At 39.1% G+C, this 17,395-nt stretch overlaps 3 protein-coding genes across 3 annotated transcripts; 2 read left to right on the top strand and 1 right to left on the bottom strand.

Annotated features, from left to right (window-relative positions):
• Window positions 1-556: 556 nt before the first annotated feature.
• On the top strand, window positions 557-7,523 carry cldn7a (claudin 7a). Its single transcript, XM_042512519.2, has 4 exons — window positions 557-958; window positions 4,174-4,338; window positions 5,598-5,682; window positions 6,351-7,523. Exons 1-4 carry the CDS (start codon window positions 736-738, stop codon window positions 6,517-6,519), a joined length of 642 nt encoding a protein of 213 aa, XP_042368453.1. The 5' UTR covers window positions 557-735; the 3' UTR covers window positions 6,520-7,523.
• A 1,052-nt stretch (window positions 7,524-8,575) lies between these two features.
• LOC121962402 (uncharacterized) lies at window positions 8,576-13,308 on the bottom strand. The gene is made up of 3 exons (XM_042512660.2): window positions 13,034-13,308; window positions 12,360-12,705; window positions 8,576-10,639 (listed from the first exon to the last, which is right to left on the bottom strand). The coding sequence occupies exons 2-3, from the start codon at window positions 12,538-12,540 to the stop codon at window positions 10,560-10,562; spliced, it is 261 nt and encodes an 86-aa protein (XP_042368594.2). The 5' UTR covers window positions 12,541-12,705; window positions 13,034-13,308; the 3' UTR covers window positions 8,576-10,559.
• Window positions 13,309-14,599: 1,291 nt separating this feature from the next.
• Window positions 14,600-17,155, top strand: cxcl17l (C-X-C motif chemokine ligand 17-like). Its single transcript, XM_088073952.1, has 4 exons — window positions 14,600-14,768; window positions 14,977-15,033; window positions 15,275-15,379; window positions 15,493-17,155. The coding sequence occupies exons 1-4, from the start codon at window positions 14,702-14,704 to the stop codon at window positions 15,555-15,557; spliced, it is 294 nt and encodes a 97-aa protein (XP_087930078.1). The 5' UTR covers window positions 14,600-14,701; the 3' UTR covers window positions 15,558-17,155.
• Window positions 17,156-17,395: the final 240 nt, after the last annotated feature.

Genomic DNA, 17,395 nt, shown 5'->3' with positions numbered 1-17,395 from the left:
TCCAAAGTCCATAATTCAAAGTACATAATTTGAACTGTCTGCAAACAAAACGATTATCATTTGGACACATTGCAAATATCACATAAATTTTAAAAAAAAACTGGACCCAGCATTGAATCTTGCCCCACATGTGACCCTAACCAAGTCAAATTTGTTTATTTGCTGTCTATTAACAATACAGCTACTAATCCATGAGAATATCATCCCTCTAATACCATATCTTTCAAGTTTCATGTTTAGTACTTTCAAATGCCTTTTTTTTTCAGATTAATATTGAACATGACCATATATTACAGAAATCAAACACATTAATGAGCATTTAAAAAAAAAAACGTATGAAAAAGTGTGCATTGTTGGAGCCAATAAAGAGTCTGGCACAGTCGAAAAGGTTAGAAATTGATAAAGAGAAGTGTTGAGTGAAGAGACAACCTGTTGCTTTGTTGGAAGAACAGGGGACATTTCCCAGCAGCTACTCCCCGCGACCACAGAGCATTGCACCTCCATGCATCAGCAGGCATGATAATTACACACCCACTTCACACCATCACCCACAACTCGGATGCCCATCCCCGACTCAAGACCCCCGGAACACAACTCAGGAGCGACACGGACTCTACGGCGGCTGTTTGCATCACTCAAAAACGCTTTTTCTGGAGGTTTACTGTTTGCAAAGCAGGAGAGAGATACAGGAGATAACTTCAGTTCAATTAAAGAAGGAGACTTTTTTTGCAAGCGATGGCCAACTCCGGTATTCAGCTGCTGGGATTCTTCCTGTCGTTAATAGGCATCGTCGGACTGATCATCGGGACTATTTTGCCGCAGTGGAAGATGTCAGCGTACATCGGGGACAACATCATCACAGCGGTGGCCATGTACCAGGGACTGTGGATGTCATGCGCTTTCCAAAGTACCGGACAGCTCCAGTGTAAAATCTACGACTCCATCCTGCAGCTCGACAGTAAGTCTCTGACTAACATGTCAGTCATCACTGATTTCAGTGCAGCGGGTTGGATTATTGTTCGATCTTCACACAGTCTCTTATTCATACCTCTGCACCTGGAGACCCACCTGGTCCATCAGAGCACCTCCTCCACCTGAGTCAGATCTCAGTGGACCACACTGTTATCACTCATTAAGTCTGCCACCTCAGGGTATACCCTGCTCATCACACTGTAATTACTAACCACACTCTATACAGCAGTCACAGTCCACTGTCATCTGTCACTACAGTGGGACATTGTCTTCTACATAAGAGATGCAGGAGAAAAAAAGTTTGAGAGGAAAGATTAGAAAGATCTTCCTAAAAGCATTCCTGAGAATGCTCACCCACATATTTTTACATTCTGGGAAACCCTCCCAACCAGGACTGGACCTAGCAAGATCAGAGCTCTGGGGACCCCCCAAAGAAAATAAATAAATAAATAAATTTACTGTATTTATTACTAACAAGGACAACAAAAGCCACCAAGAAATCAAAACAGATGAACAATTTTGCTGCCAAAAAGGCTAATAATGAAGATAATTGATAAATATCGATAACATAAGGGTATCTACAATAATTTATCAAATTTTTCATATGCCTTTTCATTTTCTCTTACTCAAGTCCTCTCCCCAAACTCTCCACTACACCATGTCCCTTATGTTCATGTTAAGCACACATGACCTCATAGTTGAATATTTTGTTACTGTGGCCATGTATTTGTTAAAATATAGACTATACACTAAAACATGGCTTTCTTTATAGCTTATTATATTTTCCCAGTTTATCTCACTATCTGGGAGACAGAACTTTGTTCCTAGATGCTATGCTGTCTCCTCTTTCGCCACCATGAAATAGAAGCTCTCATGGAAACTCAACTGTTGTTACGTATTACAAAAGATGTTGCTAAAATAATTAGTTTCAAACCTTCATAAAAGACGAGGGGTGACCATGGTAACTCCACTGCTGCAGCACAAGCATCTGAACAATCTACTGTATATACCCACCACACATGCTCACAAGGCCTTTAGAACTTTACCCACGCTGAAATGCACACGACTTAAACTGGCAGCTCTGGTTTTAATTCATAGCATAGCACTTGCTCTAATTAAAAACCATTTCTTGTAATGGACAGGCGCTTTAACTTTCTTTGCAAACTCTGATAAAAAAAAAAAAAAACTGAGAATTTCTCTCAGTTGCCAGAAATAGCTGGTAACAAGCCCTGGGCCTCAGACTCTCAGGAACCCAATTAGAACCATTTTTATCAGTCTGTGATAATGTGATTTTGGATGAAGTTGGCTCCACTAAAATTTTATTAAAGAACAACATTAGTTGAAATGATAAGGCCTCAAGCAGGCTCTGTCTTATATTATTATCTTTGTTGTCCATCTGTCATATAAAAGGCTCTTTTTAAAAGAATACATTACACAGCCTTCTAAATTAACTTGTGTTTTACCAAGTAACAAACACCTTAATTGGAGCCTGTTTTCCCCCCGGGGCCAATTAGGGGGTCAGACGGGCCTAACGGAGCACCTTCAGAATGATGACTTTGATTCCGCATATTCCAATTATGTGACCCTACGGTACAGTTTCGTACAACTGAAGCTTTAGGTACACAACGTCAGCTTGCATTTTTTTACACAATTTACCAATGTAACTTTTATTTTACAAAAGATTAGAAAAGTTTTATGAAGATGTTATGTATCCTTAGACTGAAAAAAAGAATGAATGACGCTGCCATGACATCACCCACTGGCTTTTGAAGCCCTGAGTTTGACGTTTTTGCCGTTGCCATCTTGTATTTTTGCAGCAAGGTGACCATATTTGGAAAGATTTGGAAAACAGGATTAAAACCATCAAAACTAAATGTACTCACTGCAAAAATGGAAATTCGTCTCCATTCTGAACAAGATTTTTGTAGGAGACCAAAACATTACAATTAGCAATGGCGGCAATGTTGGTAAGGTAACGTAACCAAGGCCTGACTCACAGCGTATAGATCAGTCATGACAGTCTTAAAGTCTTATTGAGACTTAAAGCCTCAATAACAGAAAAATGGATGCGTTATATAAAAATTCACCCCCCTATAGTTGTAATCAGTGTGGGAATTAGCCACAGAGACCAAAGTTGTGTTTTGTAACAAGCTGTAGACATGTTTATTTCTGCTGTAAATTAGGACATTTTAACACACATTTAGGAGCCAGCCTCAAGTGGCCAATAGAGGAACTGCAGTTTTTGCCACCTCCATGTTGATTTCATTTTTTAACTCTGGAAGTATCTATTCATATCGATCCCATGACAGAGTAGTACTGGACAGTAAAAAGAACACAATGTCTTATTCTTTTTGATATTTCAACATCCATATATAACATAACTACCAAACCAACTTCTCTCTGAATCCCCTTTTCCCTACAATAACTGTCAATATATGTGCCACATTTGGAAATCCACTACCATAGATGGCTCAGAAACAATAATGAGACCAGTGTAATGTAACTCAAAGTCAGGATACTGTGTATCCCGCCCTCTATCTCTATTTATAATCTACTCTATTGTTCCCCATGTCTCGTTATTTTATAGAGTTACCGCCCCAACTCTCCCTCTCCTCTGCATCCTCCTCCCCTCAGTCTCTCTATCCATCCCTTCCTCACTGCTGGAGGGTTTTGTTTGTTTGGGCAGGGCAGGGATGGCCTAGACTGGCACAGACTGGTTCTAGGTGGACAGAGTGGAAGAGACAAAGGGGGGACTCACCCTGTGATAGGTTTATAGAGTAAGGAAGGGGGGGCTACTGAAGGATGAGGATCCTAACAGTAGTGTTTCAGGAGGCCTTCACCTCTTAAACAGCAGCAGATGGAGGAAAGAAAGAGTGTGAGATGTGCCGGTGTGTGTTCATGTGTATCCCAGGGTTTCCTCTTCCAGGAAAAGCTCACATTGAAATGTCCTGACAGGCTAATGTGAGTGTAATTCACAACCTCTGGACACACACATAAAGCCTCTCCGATGGGTCGAGGCTTGTTTATTACTCTTTCCTCATCATGTAGCAGTTTGTGCTTGCAGGTTTGACTTTATATGATCTTTTTTGTTTGAGTTTTTTTTAAGCTACAATTGCACATAACACAAAACAAAAGGCCATCTATTCTCTAAACCAACCCTGTACTCTTGATAACCATTTCCTTTCTCTCTGTTTGCCTCAGGTTCGCTTCAGGCCACCCGTGCCTTGATGATAGTCGGCATCATTGTGTCCATCGCAGGTCTGGGTGTGGCCTGCATGGGAATGAAGTGCACCACCTGTGGAGGGAGCGACAAACTGCGCAAGTCCCGCGTCGCCATGACGGGAGGCATCATTCTACTAGTGGGAGGTGAGGATGCCGTACAGTATGAGTTAAATTTGGTTGCATGCAGACATATGACAAATTAAAGGGAAAAACAACATAAAGGTGTTGTGCCACCACAAGCTGCACAAGCAACTTATGTGTGCAGACTTTCGCCAGAGCGCTGTCTAACACGCTGCTCTGAAATTTCCAGGTTTTCAATTGGGTTGAGACTATATAGTATACTTTGGTAAACACTGGGAGACACTACAGGTGAAAACAGTTCATTTTGAGAAAGTAAACTCACAAAATAAGCATTGAGGTATTTAAATTCACATTTCTGCTCTGGAAATTGAATGCAAAAAGCACATATTTAAGTACATAATGCCTCATATGCATAATTAGACCTAAAATTTTAGAACTCTCACCTGTAATTTTGAATATATAATTAAGACAATAATGAATATAGTTTACTGAATTTTTTTTTCAGTTTTATGATCAAATTTAATATCCCCCCCACGGCTATTTTTTTTGTTTTGTTTTTTTGCAGGACATTTTTTGCCAAATTGCTTTTTTTTGTTTTTCTTCCATTTGTTTTTGAAACAAATATAACCAATTTTTGTAGGTTTCAGTGGTTTGCACGCAAGGAAAAAGCATCTGAATGCATCAGAAGAAAACTAATCTAGACAATGAGAGAATTCAGGTGTCAAAGGGTTAAGGAAAGAAAAACAACCAGCCTATTTGATGAACAGTGAATCATCTAACATGCACAGATACATCTTCAAATTTCGGCTGTGTGGCTCTGGCAAAATTACTCCTGCACAACGTCATATAATTTAAAGCCTAGCTGAATCTTTGCTGACCTCATACCGCTGTATGGGACCTTTGCTTATCTATATTATTGCCTGTGGGATCAGTGATAATCAATACAGACCCTGTTACATAATATTTCATCGAAGCCACCCAAACTCACCTCATCATCACGTTTTTCCTTAGATCTTGTATTCATCATACAGCAGGTAGGAGGAGGTTTGATCCCAAGTCCAAAAAGCTTTCCTCCCACTCTGCTGCTGCAGCTCTCCAGGGGTCATTAGACTGAATGAGTCCAGAACTCCTGGCACTGATTCTAACATAAGAGGTCTGAGCGGCTCTGAAGACAACAGGAACACTAAAAGCTAATTGTGCTGGAGTCAATAGCTAGCCGCCTGGTGACTATAAAGCGGGGTAAAAGCATGTCTCGGCTCTCAGGTTTTGATGATGTGCTGATGGACCGATTGATCTTTGTTGTTGACTTTCTCTCCTCTCAGGGCTGTGTGCCATTGTAGCGTGCTCCTGGTTTGCTCATAATGTGATCCGGGCGTTTTATAATCCCTACACTCCAGTCAACACCAAGTAAGGAACCCCAGAACACAGTGTGCTCTATGTGCTGAAATTGCTTATTAAATTTCTTGAAACAAGTTAGATGAGAAGATTGATTCTGCTCTCCAATCTGTCAGTTATTTATGAAGTTACAGCCAGGAGACAATTAGCTTAACTTAGCATTAAAAGGGTAAAAATAGTTATCTAGCTCTGTCAAAAGGTAACAAAATCTATATGTGAAAGTTCAATAATGAAAACATTACATCTTAATTTAATTCATATAAAAAAACCAAGTGCAATTAGCTTGATTTTACAGCTAAGCACCAGACTGTCACTTGGCCTGACGTTCTGTTTCTACGCTAATCTAACTGGCTACTGGCCTTAAGACATATAGATATATATTTTGTACTTATGATCTAAATCTGCAAGGTAACTTATGACAACACTTGTGTCCACAGTGGCTATCCAGCAGTAGTTTAGCTTCCAGTAAAAGACCTGTAGACATCTTTTAACACTGCAGGTTTAAATTTTTACAAAGTTAAGAAATCATTTTACTTTTAAACTGAGGTGATGCAATAGAAATATGTTTGTGTGTAACAGAAAAATCAAAAAAACTCAACTTTGCCAGAGGTTCAATAATTCACTGGATATCCAAACTTTTCATTTTGAACTAAATGCTAAACACCATCTTGTGTGCCCAGGTTTGAGTTTGGCGCTGCCATCTTCATCGCCTGGGGCGGCTCCCTCCTGGACGTCCTGGGGGGAGCCATGTTGGCCGCTTCCTGTCCACGAAAGAAACAGGTTTCCAAGTACCCGTCCATGGCCAGTTCCCGCTCTGGTCCACCGAGCAGCACTAAAGAATACGTCTGAGAGTGCCCCCCCCCCACAGCTTGGGACTCCAACAGAAGCTGACAAAGACCCCTCCATTATTTTGCAGTACCAGCGTGGAGGAAAACTGAAGGTGGATGTGAAATTGTGAATCACAGAGGCAAAGAATTACAGACTTTTTTCTTTTTCTTCAGGCAGACCTTTGATAACCCTTTTGATTATCATGCAGCACTCTCAATTGTTTGATGAATGATGTCTCTCACCCCGTCAACACATTCCACATTTGTTTACAAGTGATCTTCGCAAATACATTATAATTGGATCCCCTGACTTAATGGACAAGCCCTTGGGGTGTAACCTCTTGAATTGTAGCCTAAATGGTGGATTATCGCCAACGCTCGCACCTCGGCGTTAAAACCAGCATCTATTAGCGTTTGCCATGTAATTGAAAGTAATCAATTCCAGTTTCTAGGCTGCGACTCAGGGGCTCTGTACAACAGAGACACAGGCTGACAATACAGTGTTTTATATTAACCGTTGGTGGTTCCAAAATAGACGTTACACCGGGCAGGGTGTGACTTCACACAAAGGGCTCACTGTGTAGGGTGGCCGTATCACACAGGCCTTTTACTACAGCACTCACCACAGGCGCTGCAGCTCTTCATACCAGTCTGTTACAAACCCTGCTCAGATATGAAATATTTCATTGTGTAGTCACTGTGCCGTTATCACTCTAATAGCTTCCATATCAGCCACTTTGAGATTTAACCGCCTCTATTTATTTTGACAAACGTAGGATGAGGTTTTGACTCCTCTGTAGGTTTATATAACAGGTAGATCACCGCGGCCCAGCTCTAGCTTTCACAGATTATAAATATTTGTATTAAGATCTTTTATGCTCTGAACAGTGTCCGCTGTATTTTTAAAATGTCATAGTTTTATATACTTGGCTCATTTAGCAGATAATGATGTAGCGAACACGGAATGATTTTTTTAACATGTCCAACGTTACTTATATAATAAAAATATTGCAACATTGTTAACTATTTGGTGGCCATAGTAGCTGATATTATAGTAGTTTTATTTTCCATTGATGCAAAGATTAAAATGGGATTTCCTTTTTGCAAAACCGCAAATAATCAATACTTCTCAAAACTCAAACCAAACAATCAACAACATTATTTAGTTGAATGTAGAGACATGAAAGTTTAAAATTCAAACTGTAGACTGGCAAAAATACAAATTAGGAACAACCTTTTTTTTGTGGCATTTTATATTCGCGTCGTCCGTCCGTCTGTCCGTCCTTTGTCCGTCAGTCAGTCTGTACAATCCATTCTTGTGAACGCGGTATCTAATGAATGCTTTGAGGGGATTTCTTCAAATTTGGCACAAACATCCACTTCTACTCAACGATAAACTTATTCGATTTTGGTGCTCATAGATCAAAGGCCAAGGTCTCTGTGGCCTTCTCTGTCTCATTCTTGTAAACCTGATATCTCATGAACACCTTGGGGTAGTTCCTTCAAATTTGGCACAAACATCCACTTGGAGTAATTTTACTGGTTAAAGGTCACTGTGACCTTGCTTGTGAATGAGATATCTGAGGGAATTTCCTCAAATTTGGCACAAGCATTCACGTAGACTCAAGAATGAATTGGTTAGAATTTGGTTGTAGAAGATCAAAAGTTAATGTCAGTGTGACCCGAACAAACATGTTTTTGGCCATAACTCATACACGAACTGTGACAGAATTTCGCACAAATGTCTAATAGGATATAATGATGAGGTGATGACATTTTATATTCCAGAGGTCAAAGTCACTATGACATCATAATGCTTGAAAAAAAAAAGTTTTCTTGCTATTACTCTGTGTCATAATTCACCAACCATATCACTGTGTAGAGGGAAGTATTGTTCAGATGTATTTTTTTGGAAATTCGAGCACCACCGCAGGCTAAAAAAAAACCCTGTTATGTGCCTTTACATGTGACTTTCAACTGGTTTAGGAGTTAAAACATATCAAAAAACAGAAAGCATCAATACGAGTGCACATGAGGTTTTAGAACACAATTGGCAACATGTGAATCAAAACAACAGATTCCACAAAGATTCATCTTTTATTTTCCGAGATGCATCATGAAAAGTCGACCATTTCCATGCAAATGGTAGCCACAACCCCGAACGATAATCTTTGAGTCAGAGCTGTGAAATGCAGTGCTTCCATTACGCAAAGAAAAGTGAACTAGTAACAATTTCACAGCTGACTATGTAACGTGACATCAGCATGAGCCTCTACAGGCAATAGCATGTCATTTTAAGGTTCACTGCAATCTTTAAAAAAACCCAAACAACTCTCCCAAAAAAACAAACATTTAAGATTGTCTCAGCAGTGAGAGCCAATCACAGGGAGCTGCTGTTTTTATGATCTCATCCTTTAATTGTAAAGTAAAGGTTAAAGACACTATGACGCCATCTGGGTGTAACTTAACAAGCAGGTTACTGCTGTAAATATTAATAGAAAGAAAGGGTCATTCATTATTAAGTGTCTTTGCCACTTTTAACCCTTTGCGACCTGACCAAATTGAATTGACACTTGTAAAAAACACAGGAAGAGGGCAATGAGCAATGAAAGGGGAAATGACACTTAAACTGGCAAGAAATTAGTAAAAAGGATGAGAAAATTACCTAAAAATTTGTAAAAATAAAAAAAAATACGAAGTTAAAAAAAAAAGGAAAAGATGCCTAAAAATTGAAATAAATAATTAATTATGACAATTATATAGTTTTTTTCTCGCTTTTTTCTTTTTTTCCTGGACAGTTTCCCCGAGCTTTTTAAAATAATCATCTGAATCTACTTATTTCTTGCAGTTTGTGGAACATTTCTTTCAAAGTTGCTGATTGCCTTTTCGCCCCCATGTTTTAAAAAGAAATTGCACCACTTTGCTCAGGGTTCAAAGGGTTAAATACTTGTGAGAGGAATCTGAAAGCAGCACAAGAAAAGTCATTTCAAAGAGTTAAGTGAATATAGCGTCAAATATCATTTGGCAATTGATTTAAAATAATTGTCTTTTATCACAGTCATGTGGCCAACTGGGACACCCTGCCTCTGAAAACAAACAAAAGCTCCATAAATCTGTTGTTGTTGTTTACGAGATTTTACCGCTGAGTCGGCAGCTCAAGCCAACAATGAGCTCAGGAAAACGTTGACTCTGCATGATCTAAAGAGCATAACTGTGGTGTGGTGTGAAATACTACTACATAGCCCTTAATAACAGGATACCAGTTACGTGTTCTGATGCTTGAACAGACTTCATGCATAGAATTCTGCAACATGTCACTGCACATAACAGGCATTCCCACAAAGTGCACCATTTGGAAAACAAAATAAATCTCAGTTATAGATTTACTGAAGCAATTTCCATTCAGGAACAAGTAAAAAACACGTAGAAGCCATAACATCACAAAGTGTTTCTTCTCTTTTTTTTGTTGAAACAATAAATAATTAGCAGTAGTTTTTTTTCTTCTTTAAATAGCGAGCTTTCATCCACTGGATATTTGTACACCACTTGCATCAGTGTGAGAGTAGAGTGATAGTCATTGCACAACCCAAGCTTAACATTTCACCTGTGTGTTACACATTAACAGGCGTGTGTTCCATCACACAACCAACCCGCAGACAATCAGAAACCCTCAGCGTCAAAAACACGCCGGTGAGAGGCTCTTTTCATCAGAAACCCTTTCAGCTCAGTGCAACTTTAGAAATGTAGCCCTTGTTAAGAAGCTCTGGAAAATATAGACACTTCCTTCCAATCTTTCTCAAGTCCTGAAAATCTACTGCTTACCGAGGTATAGAGTAGAGAGCGATACAAATACAATTCATTCACAGTCTGACCAAAGTTAAGTTAAATAAACACTATGTACAATCAGGGCCTAGGCTTCAGCTGCCGCTAAATGAGCCGTTTTTGTGCCTGTTTGAGCCGTCAGAAGCTTCAGAAGGACACGTGACAGGATCAAGGCCAAGATCACTGACGGGGAGTTTTGGCGTCCTTGGGGATTTTTTTTTTGGCACTTCTTGGTGAAGTTTAGGAGATAGGCGACAGGGATACGGGACACTGGCCGTTGTTGTTCATGATGTCATCCAAGTCTTCATCGTCCAAGTCCACTGAGGAGGGAAAGGTCAAAGGTTAGGAATATGCGCTTCTTGACACAAATTTTGTCAATTTAGAACAAGGAAAAGTTTCAGAAAAGTGGAACGCAACTTAAAGAAAAACTGCTGCGCGATGCAAAGCAACTTTTGTCGATGAAAGTCTATTACCCAAAGTTGCATTAAAATAATAACTTTTGCAAGTTAGAGTGTGCAGGAGTTGTCTTCTGCTCGCCCCTCTGCTACGCAACTGTGGAAATAGATGTGTGAAGTTTTCTTTTATTTCAGAAAACTGGCTTACTCAGTTAGCTGGGTTAATTATTCCCTCTCATTTCCAGCTGTTATGCTAAGATAAGCTAACCAGTTGCTTCATATCAGACAGAAAAACATGACAGTGGTACCGACCATCTTGTCATCGCTCATAACAAGAGAGAATAAGCATATTTTCCAAAATGTCAGACTAGCCCTTTAAATATTTTACAATATGCCATCCCTGCTTCAGAGGTTGTATTATTTGCCCATTAAGTTTACATGATACTTAAAGGAACACTTCACCCCCAAAATTATCATTTGAATATCAGTAACCCACCCCAGGTTACGTTAGGTTTGTGAAGAAAAATGTAGTTTTTCTCACAGGCCTTCACAAAAACAGTAACCCGGAAACAGAGAAATTTCTTGATGAATTAGAGTAAATGGGGTCCGCGTTAACATTAGCAAAACATCTGTTTAAAAACTCACCTCGCAGTAAGTAGTAAGTCCAACTCTCATTTATCATGTTTTATGTTTAGTACTTCCCAAACTCAATCATTTATGCTTAAACCTTACTATTTAAAACACATCGCGTTAAAAAGTTAGTTTGGAAACACAATTAACACAATTTTGCTGCTGTTAAATGTGAACCCCATGTCTGTGTCCCCATTCTTTTCAAAATCGTATTGTCTTTTTCGAATCTAAAAGTCATAGTTAATAGGCTATTGTGTGGCCAGGCATCAGATTCTGGCTGAGAATGTGGATTGAATTATAGATTTTCTTCTGATGTACTAAAAAAATGTTTGGAGAAGTATCATATTAAGCATATTATTACTATTCTGGCCAAATTTAGCATCATGACCACCCTTAAAAATGTCCCGGATTTTTCTTTATCTTGGGGACTGTTCTGTATCAGGGTTAGGGGGTGGCTGGGATGTGACTTTGGTTTTTGGACATCGTGACCCTGGAGTTACAAACCTTTTTTCGTCAGCCTCTTCGAGTGACTGGAGGAAAATGCATCGCCCTCCCTCTACCATTAATAACCATATTTTGTAGTCTGAATATTTTTCAAAAAGGCATGTCATCACTCACGGTTTTGGGGGATCTGAGGGTATTTAAAATAAATACAAAGCATCACAATTTAAGGTTTAAAGTTGTCCCGTTAAGCCAAATAAAAAAACGTAATTCAGACAATTATTTGAAGTCCCTCCCCCATTTTTCAACACCCCCTCCTTTCTCAAAAATAAGGAACAGTCCCTTACCACAGAATTCAAAAAGTTTATGTCATATGCACAGTGAAAATACAGCAGTTTACACCCCACAATGAAATTCTTGCTTGTCATGCTCCTTACATGCAAAGCAAAAAACACAAAATTTTAAAAAATGAAATAAGTTAAAAAATCTGATCGTTAAAGTAACGTGCACTATGAGTGTAGCTGCTGTAAGAAGACACTGTCATCATGTAACTGATCCAAACAAACCACTTTACCTTTCTTAGTTCGACCAATCTGTCCCAGTTTGGGTGCCCTCTGTCCCAGTCTCTGAGGGTTGGCCCCGCCGCCGTCAGCGTTGACCTGTGGGTGTCCCGGGTTGAACTGCCCCGCCGGACCCGGCTGCCGGGGCGGCCCGCTGGGCGGGATGAGCTCTGGGATCCCTGAAGCTCCGTACATGTCTTTAGAAGGCGCCTTCTCCTGATTGGCCACTAGGTGTCCGCACAGTCCAAGCTTTGTGTCGTGTCGAATAGGGCTTCTCACTTCCGCAATGGCATTCAACAATGAATGTATGAACACCAGCCGACTGAACGTTGATAATAACACCGTGAAAGTCCTCGTAGCCTGTGAAAGAAAGTAAATACGGCCGTCAAAAATAGCTCTGGTGCGTCAGAGAGCGGCCGGCGCTTGGCAAGTGCGCATAAACACTTCTCTGCTGTTTATACAGAAATAAGCGATGTATTCTCGTGTGTTCGCCACTCTACTACAACTAACAGGTGTAGCAAATGCCTTCCGGGCTATTACAATAGCTGAGCAATACAATAACGTGTCTTCCGTTTGATCAACACGCGATAAAAAACTGCTTTTCCGCCCGCCTCTAAAATCAACACAAACACATCTCTTCCTCTGCGATCTTCAAAAATACGCTTCAATATGATAAATATCTCCTCACCTCTTGCTCACCGAGGCCGCAGTAAAGAGCTGAATCCGGTAATAGCGGCTTCTGAGAAAAGTGTTGTTGTTTATCAGAGCTCTCTCCCTCTCTCTCGCTCTCTCCCCCCTCTCTCTCTCTTGGCACAACACCGAGGAAGCGTCGATTTAAAGGGGCCTCTCGTCGTTTTCTCAGCCTTGGGGATTTCCTCGTATTGTGTCTTGACTCATAGCGGCATGTGGACGTCACTGTGCGCGGTTGATATAAGGGACAGAGCTGACACTTCGGATTATACAGCGGAGGTGTGCCAAAATATGTTTCGAGGGCGCAGTGCGTAATTACGCACCTTCAGTAATGAGAGAGTGACTCAGACGCCAGCCAATGACGAACACTGCTCAGTAATCCCTATACATAACATGTAATGCTGTATGTCAGAGGCAACAGTTCACCTAAGATTACTTAACTTCGGTTAATAGTCTGGATAGGAAAACACGTCTGTTACTCAGAAAGAGAGACATTTAGGTCTGTAATATCCAGAAAAAAATCAGTTCACAGAGTTTCACTAAGTTCATAAATGCACAGCACTTACAGTCAAAACATGTTGAACCTGTTTAAGTAGCTCAGTGACTTATTGACAAGATTATTTGTTCAGTTCTTTGTCAACAACTGCTGCTAAATTTTATCACTGATTTTGAATCAGTGTTAAAGTCCAGGGACGTTTCTAGGATTTGGAGACATTGGGGACTTGACCCAACCTCTGTAAGGGGGCTCATCCCTGCAAAATTATTGTAATTAACAAGCTCTGTTTGATGCTTTTTTAAAATCTGCTCTGGTACCTTATTAAAAGATTTTTTTTTCCCAGAATAATTATGAATTTTGATCGTAAAAAAATATTAGTAGTTTTCTTAATTAAAAAAATATATATATAACAGACATATGACAAATTTTTAGATTCAGGGCTTTTTTTTAAAGCCTATCCTTAATTTCAGAGAATATATATACATGTAAATATATCTGGGGGCTTTGCAAAGCCTCAGAGGCCCCAGGCCTGTAGACACCATTGGTCTGAACTTTACCTGAACCCCAACCAGTTACCTCTGCAACACATAACCATTACCTGTAAGTAACCCTGTGACATGAAGAAAAGGTTCTTTAGTGTTTTAGATATGACTCTTACCCCTAATGTTAATGCAAAAAATGGTTAAGTCAATTTTGACATACACAAAAGGCAGTGATGGATTTGGTAATAATACATGGATAGCCACTTTTTTTATTCAGGAGGGAAATAAACAGTCACAGATTGTTACAAATTGGCGTGAGGCTGATTTTAGCACTTTATGTCATTAAAATCAATAACCCGTCATCTATAGCAGACAAACTGCACAGGAGAAACCCATAGGCAAAGATTTCATTCTTTTTTCTATGTTTTTACTCTTTTATATGCCTGTTTGTGTGTGTGGGAGTGTGTTATCTCCATTATTCATCACATTTTCAGGCTGAATCCATCCACAGCTGAGGGATTATCAAAGAAAAATCCCCCCCTTTAAGACTTGCCAAGATCTGCCCCTAGATCAAACTTTGCAGACCTACATGGATGCGGAAAGGGGTTGGTATATAGAAGTGAAAGTTTCTCCTTTGCTGTAGAACAATCAAACAATTTGTGGTGAACGGAGCAAACACACCGCTGTCATGTCCAGGATCATTTGTGCTTCTCTCCTACTCCTCATTGTGGTCGACACCCTCTGCGACAGCACAGGTAAATAGAACGCAGAATCTAAAAAAGATGTAATATATAAACGATATAAAAATAGAAAGAGGATTTGATTTGTGTCTGTATAATTGTATCTTATGATGTAAAATGTACTTGGCAGCACTGACACACACAGAAAATGTTAGCAGGTTGATGGGTGGTGTATTATTTTCCACATAAATGATTTCTAACTGTCTTTTTCCACTGTGTGCAGCTTCCCAGGCTTCTTTTCATGTGTCCAAAGTGCACATCCGCACTTGCAGGTGCAGAGGTGAGTGTCCATTGGTCTTTCACACATTTTTGGTTAAAAATTCTCAAAACAAAATCCCAATCCCAGGGTTGTTATGTTACCGTATTGGGGTCTCGCATTGGCTGGTAAGATTGCTTTTCCCCTGACCTTTCTGCCATTGTACACAATACTACAGTCTGCTGTCACGTAAAGCATTAAAAATGATCATGACCTGATTTGCTATGATGCAAATCTAAAATGACCACCTCTGTTTTCTTTGCAGTTTATCCCCCGGGAAAAATGAAGTGTCGGTACCCACTGTTGCCCAAAAACCACACTGAGAGACAGAGTCTGATCAAATGCCTCTGCAGCAAAACAAACCGCCACAGTGAGTGACTTGATATTGTATGTGGGTGTGATAGAGTTTTGTTTTGTTTTTTTAACTTAATATTCAGTAAACGTGTATTTTTTTATCATTTACTTTTTCTTCATATTTTGTAGAGTTTCCAGAGTTTCAGGCAGCCTGCACTTCATGGCACCCTGGTATTCCAATCAGCCTGGTATGAACGATAGCAGAGACGGATTTTGAACAAAGCTCAGTATCACACAAGATCAAATATGATCCCATGATGTTAACCATTATATCTCATTGTGTCATGTCACATAACAGTCACAATATGCATTAACAAGACATGAAATTCTGCATTGCATCATCATTGTAATATGCCTCATAGAATTATGTGAAATTGACACAAAGTCATAACATATTAGGTGGGAGAGGACAAGAAATGTGTTTAAGTCCTCGTAGGGTGAGTCAAAAAAAAAAAACATGGACTTTCAACCAGGAGACCGCTATTTGTGCCCCATGTGAAAAAGTCAAGGTAGTCCCGTGACTTTATGGACTTTATGGAAGTACGCAAAGTACTTCACGTAGGTATTTTCCTGTAACTACACAGAGTAAGTAAATTTACGTAGTTATTTTTACCAAAACTTCAAACTTTTCCTGAACCTTATCAATTATTTTTTTGTTCTTTAAGACCAACACAGTGTCTTCATTTCCCTAAAACTAACCAAACAGCAAATGTCATGGAAGTGTTTAAAACTGTGACTATAAGTAATAAAATTTGCGTTGGCATTGCTTTCATGTTGTTTACGCATAATTTTAATAGATTTTCTGCCTATAAGCCGCATCATACTTTGTTAAGAAGTTGTGTCCATTTCACATATTTCTGTGAGGCTGTGTTGAAGATATCGGTAACTTTGCATGCATCGTAAATAACCATTTTTAATTGCAAAGACTTTAAGTTCTTTGTTTGTGTATTTTTGAAAGTATGATATTTTGGGATATATGTTTTTTCATTTTCTCGCTGAATCCGATGAGATGATCTACAGCTAGCAGCCTGTTAGGTTAGCTTAGCACAAAGAGGAAGACTGGCTCTGTTTGGAAATTGTACTACTTCATTGATTAACATGTATCATCTCATTAATTTAATCCGTACCAAAACCAAAGTGTAAGAACAACAATTGATGTGCCAGAATGCCTCTTAACCCTTTGAAAGCCAAGAAAACTGGCCTGATTTTTTTTCTAAATCATGGCAAGAAGGCAATGAGCAAAGAAGAAATGACAAAAAAAATTGGCAAGACATTATTAAAAAGTAATATTCTAAGGTATTTTTTTTGTAAAATACCTTAGAATATTTTTTAAAAACAAAACAAAAAAACAGAAATGTCCTGGAAAAAAGTGTTTATAAATTATAATTTATAAAAAAACAGATCATAATTAGATATTTAAAATGATGTTACAATCATTTTAAATATCTAATTATGATCATTTCTCCCTGACCTTTTTCTTTTTTCCCTGGCCCCTTAAAAACAATTTTCTGATAATCTGCCAAATTTTCACAATGTGAGGAAGATTTCTTATCAAATTGCTCATTGCCTTTATTTTCACCATGTTTTTGACACAAATCACACCAATGTGCTTCATTTTCAAAGTTCAAAACTGTAAGGTTTTCCTGCATCCTGTCTGTACGCTAAGCTAAGCTAACCAGCTGCTATCTGCAATGTCTTATTTACCATATTTCCCAGAATGTTCAACTATTGCTTTGAATCTGTTTTTTTTTTAACTGAATCAAATAAACCACCACATTTTTTAAAATATTCATTACAGTTTCCAGCATTTGCATAATCATCCTACTTACAGCTCTGATACCTTTTGCATTTGTCATAAAATAGCCAGATAAAGACGTGCTTACATGTAGTACACTGTAGAAATTATTTTATATTTGTCACTTTTAATAAATCTGTTTACATTAACATTCACAGTGGATAAGAAAGTAAACTTACTCACCGTGAATGTCACCTTTGTCAGCTGCAGCCCTTATGGAACGGGACAGGTTTTGCT

Source organism: Plectropomus leopardus, chromosome 23 (genome assembly GCF_026936395.1).
Source record: "Plectropomus leopardus strain MGB_pleo_1.0 chromosome 23, ASM2693639v1, whole genome shotgun sequence".
Classification (NCBI taxonomy): domain Eukaryota; kingdom Metazoa; phylum Chordata; class Actinopteri; order Perciformes; family Serranidae; genus Plectropomus; species Plectropomus leopardus.
The sequence above is the reverse complement of the archived record's forward strand: the minus strand, read 5'-3'. Positions and strand labels throughout refer to the sequence as shown.

Bases quoted from the DNA above. Each gene is read 5' to 3' on its own strand.
- cxcl17l (XM_088073952.1), top strand. From the start codon at position 14,702: ATGTCCAGGATCATTTGTGCTTCTCTCCTACTCCTCATTGTGGTCGAC. The intron at 15,034-15,274 runs GTGAGTGTCCAT...TTTTCTTTGCAG, and splicing joins CCGCACTTGCAGGTGCAGAG to TTTATCCCCCGGGAAAAATG. The intron at 15,380-15,492 runs GTGAGTGACTTG...CATATTTTGTAG, and splicing joins CAGCAAAACAAACCGCCACA to AGTTTCCAGAGTTTCAGGCA.
- LOC121962402 (XM_042512660.2), bottom strand. From the start codon at position 12,540: ATGTACGGAGCTTCAGGGATCCCAGAGCTCATCCCGCCCAGCGGGCCG. The intron at 10,640-12,359 runs GTAAAGTGGTTT...TTCCCTCCTCAG, and splicing joins GATTGGTCGAACTAAGAAAG to TGGACTTGGACGATGAAGAC.
- cldn7a (XM_042512519.2), top strand. From the start codon at position 736: ATGGCCAACTCCGGTATTCAGCTGCTGGGATTCTTCCTGTCGTTAATA. The intron at 4,339-5,597 runs GTGAGGATGCCG...CTCTCCTCTCAG, and splicing joins CATCATTCTACTAGTGGGAG to GGCTGTGTGCCATTGTAGCG. The intron at 5,683-6,350 runs GTAAGGAACCCC...TTGTGTGCCCAG, and splicing joins TACACTCCAGTCAACACCAA to GTTTGAGTTTGGCGCTGCCA.